Source organism: Rhincodon typus, chromosome 32, assembly GCF_021869965.1.
Source record: "Rhincodon typus isolate 14 chromosome 32, sRhiTyp1.1, whole genome shotgun sequence".
NCBI lineage: Eukaryota > Metazoa > Chordata > Chondrichthyes > Orectolobiformes > Rhincodontidae > Rhincodon > Rhincodon typus.
This window is the reverse complement of record NC_063363.1, coordinates 30,464,545-30,473,076: the sequence shown is the minus strand read 5'-3', so window position 1 is coordinate 30,473,076 and position 8,532 is coordinate 30,464,545. Positions and strand designations below refer to the sequence as shown.

Here is an 8,532-nt window from a genome sequence, read left to right as displayed (position 1 = left end):
ACTTGTCTGCAGATACCAACAGCGCAGGTTCATTTCTTACACTGGCTCAAGTTACCATGTAGGTTCCATCCTCTCCCTTCACTTGAGGCATGGTGACACTCAGGGTAAACACCACCATCACCTGTCTCTCTCTCTCTCATGAGACAGCAGCCTATGGCCTCTAGGACAATGGTGAATTTCACTCACACCAGAGGCGTTCATTTTATGGCCAGTTTAGTGAAGACACAGTTGAAGCTGAACTGTGTACCATGAGCTTATAACGGAGGCTTGGGGGCAGCTAATTGTGGTATATGAAACTATGAGCAACTTAAATAGAGTAGGTAATGACTTAGTTCGAAAGGTCAATAACCAGTGATGCATTGATTTAAAATAACTAGTGAAACTATTAGTGCTGAAGATAACATTTTATACTTCAGCGAGAGAACTTACTGCCCAAAAAGGTGGTAGGGATGAAAAACACTTGTTGCACTGTTTAAAAACAGTTGGATTCACCTAAAATGCTGTAACCTACAAGGCTTTTTAACAGAGCTACAAATAGATCTGGCAATTGGGATTAGGTCAGCGTTCTCTTTTTGACAAATGGCCTTCCTGCGTGTCCAAATTTTCCCTGATGCTGTGTCAATCAGGACTGCAGTACAGAGACTACAGTTCTGTAAGTATAGCAGTGAATTTAGAGAACATGCGTATTATACACAGCAGCAATGCCTCAACTATGCTATCTTCCAATAATCTCTGGCCTCAGAGATCCTTGAGGGCACCTGCCACCCATACGGGGAAAGCCACTAACTTCAGTAGCAGCACAACACAGGACATTTTTGCATAAGATGGGACAAATATCTGTACAGGTCTGCACAGGAAAGCTGTAAGTTGTCCTAATTACACAACGTTCTCTAAATTCTATGACCTTTTCATAATTTTATTATGCACTTAAAGTGCAAGAAAATCTAAAGGCCTCACACGCCTTTGTGAATTTATCCATGAGCAGTGAAACCAATAAGGTTTGATACTTGCTCACCATTCAGTGAGACATGTTGGAACATGGGATATTGGGATAGGTGACACCACCTAGCCAAATAACTAATCTCCATATAATGCTGCAAATGACGTCGTGGGAGAGCATAGTTGGGGGCTCGGTAAGAAAACAGCATGAGCGAGCAACGGGGTGTAGGGACAGGGGTGGTACCCATTGAACTATAAAAGCTAATGAGAATTTTCAAGGGAAGGAAGTGGGAAAATATTTGAACAACTGGAGGAACATTCACTGATCAGAATCAAACCAACCATCCTCTGAAGAGAAGCACACAACAACACTGCTCCAAAACGTCCAATTGAACCCTTTATTTGACCACTGTAGAACTTAAGCCCAGCATAACAACTTTTTGATCACTCATCATCAATCATTCAACCAATTTTGACATTTGAGACAGATTGCTGCAGACAGAACGCAACATGTAAACAAACTCTCCGATCTCTTCCTTTATTTCCAAACTAGTGTATATAAAAAAAATACAGCTCTTCTTCACAGGACAAGGCCTCAGTGCTGCTATCAGTCACAGCCACTTCATTTTTTGTTTTACGTTCTTGAGAGCCCTCGGTTATCCAAATCTTTCACCTGTGGAGATAACAAGGAGTTAAAATGGAGTTCATGTTTCAGGTTTATGAGCTTTCTCTAGAATAAACAGCATATTCTGTTTTTATTTCAGATTTCCAGCATCAGGATTTTGTTTTTGCAACAGACTTGGAAGTGATATAATAGATGCCTACACAATGAAATGGCCAAGTGGTGTCTATATTGATACATTATTCCAGATTAACAGAGTGAAAGCCTAATTGCATATAGACTGAATGTTGAGCTGCCCTTCATCCAGGAATGATAAATTCTGCAGGACAGGACCATCAGAGGACCTGTTGGCCAAGTCTCTGTCTTCAAAAACGAGCTGGAATAGTTCCTGACAAGGATAGGGACTGCTTCACATAAAAATAGATAATACTTAGTCAATGGTGTTACTGGAGAGAGTCAGAGAAATTTTCTAGAGTATTGTCCCTGAAAGGTTTAAAGATTAAACTTTTTTTTTGGTTGGGGGGGGTGGGGGAAGAAGAGAAGAGGAGCCGTGGCAGTTAATGAAAAGCTTACTTCATGAAGCTCTGGCCATGAACCAACTAGTAATTCTGTGCTTGTGCACACTAACCCAGCATCAGTACATCCAGATACCTTTACAAATGTCAACTGCATTAGGATCATTACACTCAGCTTCAACAAACCATCTGGATGGGAGTACGGAAATTAAGAAGTCTTGCTTCAGTTGTATAAAGCTTTGGTAACATCACACTTAGGAGCACTGCATAGGGCTCAGTCTACTTAAGATGGATGTATTTGTCACAGAGATAAGTTAACAAAGGTTCATTTGACTGATCTCTCAGATTGCAGGATTGTGCCACAAGAGGAGATTGAAGAGACTGGATCCGTGTTTAGTAGAAAAAGAGGTGATCTCTTGAAACATGAAGTTCTTAGTGGGATTGATAGGGTAGATGCAGTGATCAGTTAATTTATCACAGATCGCAGAGTGAAGTTGGAATTCCCACGCTGTGGTAATTCAGTACTATTTGACAGACTGACTTTATCCACTTGACCACTGCTCAGCTCTGTGGTCATCTTGCAATAGCGAGCCGCAATGTCCAGAGGGTAGGGCACCGTGCTTTCAGTACTCACCTTATATATACGGACCAACCAGTGCTCAGTGGTGTATGCCTCTTCTAGAACATCGAGCTCGAAGTCTTTGTTCCCAATCTCAGCATTCCTTACTCTGTCATAACCGGGTGGGCGCTCTGTGGCAAAAACAATGGCACTGTTAATATTGCGTTGTTAATTGATTCCTTGATTAAGACCATCTCCAGTGACAGTCTCAGTTTAGCATTCAGGAGGGAAAAAGAAATCAACGTATATGTGAACTTGCTAAGTCAGAATGGCACAGCATTGAGGTTGGGAGGATAGGGATCGGTGGTGAGGCAAAAAAGAAAAGTCTTCAGTGAGTGGAATTTAAGTACATTGTGTAAAGTACAGGGAAATAACGTTCAAAGTTATACAATATATTTTACCTGGACGTCCCTGATAAGGTTGAGTTAAATTAATGAAGTCTTCATAGTACCTGACATTGTAGTGTGTAGCCTTAATTAACCAGTATACTCTGAATTTGACCTTTGTCCTGATGGGAAATCCTTGACACCACTTCAAAAGGTGAGTAAGTATTTGATTCTTAAAACTAATGGGGAAGTTTTCAACTCTATGTATCACTCTAAAGTTATGGCAATCTCAAAGGCAGAATGTGATTGCTTGGGAACAATAATAACCATCTCCAGATTTGTCTGAGACACCAATCTGTTTCAAATCTAACTATGCATTCTTCCAAGAAGAAAGGGCATGCTCTACACTTCACAGCAGGAGCAAGCGGCAGGGGATTAACACTGGAATACAAGTGTATTTTTGTATGCACCCTGGGCTCAGGGTGAACTTCAAAAATCAATACACTTTGTTTGGGTGCTTCACTCCCCAATACCCTGTAATTCCAGACCCCAACTTTCCCTGTTACTAGCAACAGATTTTAGAATTATAGCCATGTGCCTTACAGTCTCAATGAACTAAGTGCTTATCTGAGAGAGACTGGGGTAGTTTAAAATTCCTGTGCAGGTGTGAATCTCTCCTTTTACGTCTTGGGATTTGTTATTGTGAAACTGTAATCATGTTTAGGATACACTTTCCGATATCCACAGATGTACTCAAAATGGTCATAAGTAAGATCAGGAATGGACAATCCATTTTAGAACGTGCCTGCTTTTAGAATGTTGTAAATACATTCTGCATGCCTGTTCCATGACCCAACTATTTTCAAACTTCACTGCTGTGCCCAACTAATCATTGACACCAAACAATTGGTGTTAAATACAGAGAATGAATCAGCTGTCAGAGCCTGCATTGACTCTTCAGTAAAAAGAAAAAAACACGTCCTTCTCACTGGAGTCTCTCTCCAATTTTTGATGTCAGCTGTGACACAGAGAGCAGCTCTCTCAGCTCACAGTCAAACATTTGTAGGTTCACTCCTCAGTAAAGAAACTTAAGCACACAACCAAAACTAACACTGTAGAATAGCATTGGTAGAGGTACCACCTTTAGTATAGGGCATTAAACTAAAGTCACTTGAATGAGACACTAATTGACCCCATTGTGCAAGCCAACATTTATCCCTCAAATGACAACCCTGAAACAGTTTATCTGATTATTATCTCAGTGATATTTGTGGAATGGTCCTGCATGCAAACTGGTCACTGTATTTATGGCATCACAGTAGTGACTACACTTAGACAGCGTTTTAATGGTTGTAAAACTGACAGATGTATGAGGAACTATATAAATCCAAGTCTTTCCCAATTCAGACCACAATTCCAACAATTACAGTCACATGTAAACTTTTGCACACTGATGCTACAGTTAAGCTGGTCAACACACATTAAAAGACACACGTTGATGGCACTCACTTGCTTCAGTGTAGACTTGACCGAAGCGATAGTAACACATTTTGTACATCATACAGTTCAGCAGGACAGGGGACCCCTCTCTGTCAACGCGGAACTCTCCTGTTGGGGTGTAGTAATCATGCTCTTTGATGTGTCTGCCTGTGTCAGTGCTTCCTCCAATTCTCACCATCCACAAGAACTTGTTTATATCTAAAGGAAAGAAAATGATAAATGGAACGTATGAAGTTTAAAACTAAAATGTCTGCTCAGTATCATTTAGGACCCTTTGAATTCCACTGCCGAAGAATGACAACACGGTTCCAGCAGTGGCAGGCAGCTGAGTGTTTGCAAACTGAGGGATGGACTTTGTGGTGACACAGTGTGGAGCTGGAGGAACACAGCAGGCCAGGCAGCATCAGAGGATCAGGAAAGTCAACGGTTTGGGTCAGGACCCTTCTTCAGAACGTTTTTCTGGCCTGCTGTGTTCCTCCAGCATCTGCAGTTCTTACTATGTCTGATGGACTTTGTGGCTTTGTTTTACTGGGTGGCGAGGATGGGGGATGATGACATTTCTCCTCTTTTTGGCTGTTTCTTCTATTTCTGCTTCAGTTTTTAATCCTATCTTTTGTATACTAAGATGGGGCTGAAGAATAGCAACTTTGTACTTTTCTCACTCTGTTCCTGTACTTGAGTACATGAGACAATAAACATTGAAATCTAGATTTAAAAAATGGAAATATAGAAATGATAAAAAAGTTCATTTGGAATCCACAGTTCATGAAATTCTGATGTCTTAACTTCTCTTGTCAAAGCCTGTATCAAATTGAAGAGCAGCATTTTAGTTTAAAGCAGGAGCATTTACGCTTCTCTTCCCTCTTGTTGCAGCACAATTCAGGGTTTAGGGAAATAGGACACTCCCTGGTTTGCCTTTCTAAGAGTGTGGAGCAAGTCTATAAAAATTACAATAAATTTGTGATTTTATTGTTTTGGGCTCATTTTAAATATTGGTAAAGAACCAAAAATCTTTTACTGTATGCATTCTGTTGATTAGCCCCTTTTATTTGTTACTCCTTCCCATAATACCATCAGGAACTACATCGTAACAAAGAGAAAACTCGACAAGCAATTGAAAAGGAAGAACGAGAAAAAGGAAGGGATTAGAATGAGAAGCTTGAGGTTTAGAGATAGCACAGGACTCAATGGGCAAAATGGCCTCCTTTTCTGCTCTTTGATTCCGTGTCTAATGCACCAAAGATTTTAATTTGTCAAAAACAATATAAAGTCAATCTTTGAGAACAAGACTGTCATACTACAGTCCAATATGAACAAGAGATTATTTCACTGCCGTCTGCAGCATTAAGCTATACAAGAACATAAAGATTGTCTAAAAACTGCTAATTCTTCAAAAGTTATTCAGTTACTTTAATACACATCGAGTCCCAATTTGAGACCTTCCAAGATAAGCTACCAAAACTTCCCCTCCTCATCTTTGCAGACCCCCCCCCACTTTACAGCTTTCACCTCCTCACGGACTGCAGCTCTTTTCTCTCCATTTCACGGCCTCGCTTATTCCTCAGCCCCCGCTATGCTTCCCGGACCCCTCCTCAGTCTCAATGCAGGGCCTTCCTCCGCCCAACACACGGACTCTCTGATCCTGTCCATGCTGACTGTTGTAACTCACCTTGCTCCTCCAAACACACTGTGGATCTCTCCCACATTTGCTGCTTATAGGTTTGTAGTGAGTACAGAAAATAACCAACCTGTGATTGGAAGAGCGGCTCCTCACCAGTCTTCCCTCTAAGCTGCATGGCTGTGCATGCATCCGCTCCATGGCTTCGCCTACAGCATGCCGATCACGGCACTGACTTCTGGTACTACAAGTTGCTGCTGCACAGAGAGACCTTGGAGGCCTACTCAGCTGGAATGAAAATTGGGGGGGGAGGTGGTGGAAAATGCTGCTCCTCACCATTCCTTACTTTAGATGGGGATGACATTTTTCTGATTTATTGCCCTGTGATGAGGTTTTACTGGATGATTTTAAAGTTTGAAGGCCAGATTCGCCCATGCCCCCCTGCATTATTTTCCGAAAGTTGTAAATCTTCAGAATTCTCTACTCAACAGAGCTGTGGAGTCTGCGTGATCGAATATATTCAAGGCTCAGTTAAACAGATTGGCTGTGAAATATCCTGTGTCTATTTCTCATGCTTTCAAAGTGTGGAGTGGGCACCTCTAAGTATTTATGCACCTCATGATGAAATGTATTAAATACAAAGACAGCTTACCATCAGAGGAATATCCTGTGAGACCTCCAAAAATGACCAATACGTAGCTGACGTCTAACTCCCTCATGATCTCATAAGCCTTCTCCTCTGGAGATGCCATTGCCTAGTAGTGGACAAATATACCCAATATTAGTTACATTTAGATGCAATATTGATAAGCTTCCCTGTCATTCTGCCTATCTTTGCTTGCTCACAATTCCATTCTGCACAGAATGAATACACACATCTTCTAATAACACAATAACATAACCTCAGACAAGATATCAGGTAAATGCTGTCAATCAACATTTACAGTTTTCTTTCACTGCAGAGATTTTATTAATTCAGGTCATCAGGCCTCCCGTTAGATTAATCTGTACTGAGGCACTTCCTCTGGAACCCTCTTTTTTTCCCTTCCCGTATCCCTTTTACATCTCCCCTTGCCTCACACCATCATTCCTTTTGTCTTTTAAACTTTTCCCTTACACCTTAGAGCTAACCTTTTTATCTGCTCCTCCCATCCTTATCTCCTCACCTGCTTCTGCACTTGCTCAATACCCATCATATCCCTCTTTCTTTTCCAGTTCTGATAAAAGATAGTTGACCTGAAACATTAACCTGGTTTACCTTTTTGCAGATGCTGCCTGAACTGCTGAGTATTTCCAGTATTTTTCTGCTTTAAGCATTCTAGTATCATAGGCCCAAGATGCCACAGCTCAGAAGCAGCAATTTCTTTTGAGTTATGAGCTCACTGTCATGGTTTATCTTCCAGCTTGGCACTCCAGTTTAAGTAGTGTGGGAGTGCTGCATTGTCAGAGGTGCTGAAACATTGAGTCATGCCTTCTTCTGTTCGTTCAGATTAACGCAAGAGCCCACAGTATTATTCGAAGAGGAGTAGGGGAGTTTCCTGCCATCTGTGCCGACATTTATTGCTTAGCCAGAACTAAAACAGGCAAATTCTTCATTTGTTAACACAGTGTGGAGCTGGAGGAACACAGCAGGCCAGGTAGCATCAGAGGAGCAGGAAAGTTGACATTTTGGGTCGGGTCCCTTCTTCAGAAGAATTGTCATTTCTGAAAGGTCCCTACCCGAAACGTCAACTTTCCTGCTCCTCTGATTCTACCTGGCCTGCTGTGTTCCTCCAGCTCCACAGTGTGTCATCTCTGACTCCAGCATCGGCAGTTCTTACTATCTCGGAGTGAAATTCTTCATTGCACGTTTTGTGTCTGCAGCAGATTTCTATGCATTTTGTTTGGCTGCTACGTTTTATACAACAATGACTACATTTCATTGAATATAATGAGCTCTGGGGAATCCTTGGATCACGCATGATGCGATGTAAATACAAGTGCTTTAATTTTGTATTGAAATTTGTAGGATGGAGGGGGAAAAAGCGAGAGCTTAAGTATAGGAAGTAGAGTGTACATTGTCAGGTTCCCGTCAGTGTGCAGGGGAATCCTCTGAAATGCCGGCAGTTATGTCCACTGTAATTGGATGCCAAACTAACAAACTGGAGAAAGTGGGATTAGGTTTGATGCTATTTCACATTTCCAGCTGATGCAATGCTTATTTTGAACGCCTGGGGGAGACCTATTACAGGTAGTTCTGCTATAATGCGTATTTTGTTAACGAGAATTGGTTGTAACATAATTGATGAATAGTGGACTCAGACAAAGTTGCTGGAAAAGCTCAGCAGGTCTGGCAACATCTGTGAAGGAAAAATGAGAGTTAAAGTTTCGGGTCCGGTGACCCTTCCTCAGAA

General features: G+C 41.5%; 1 protein-coding gene across 2 annotated transcripts in view; it reads right to left on the bottom strand.

The window, feature by feature from the left end:
• Nucleotides 1–1,323: 1,323 nt before the first annotated feature.
• stt3a (STT3 oligosaccharyltransferase complex catalytic subunit A) overlaps nt 1,324–8,532 on the bottom strand; it is a 36,395-nt gene continuing 29,186 nt past the window's right edge. For both annotated transcript variants that reach the window (XM_048615337.1, XM_020516223.2), the window contains exons 15-18: nt 6,792–6,894; nt 4,531–4,719; nt 2,711–2,826; nt 1,324–1,612 (exon numbers count right to left, since the gene is read on the bottom strand). In XM_048615337.1, coding sequence (XP_048471294.1) covers nt 1,574–1,612; nt 2,711–2,826; nt 4,531–4,719; nt 6,792–6,894 — 447 coding nt within the window. In that variant the 3' untranslated portion in view covers nt 1,324–1,573. The remainder of the gene's footprint in view (nt 1,613–2,710; nt 2,827–4,530; nt 4,720–6,791; nt 6,895–8,532) is intronic.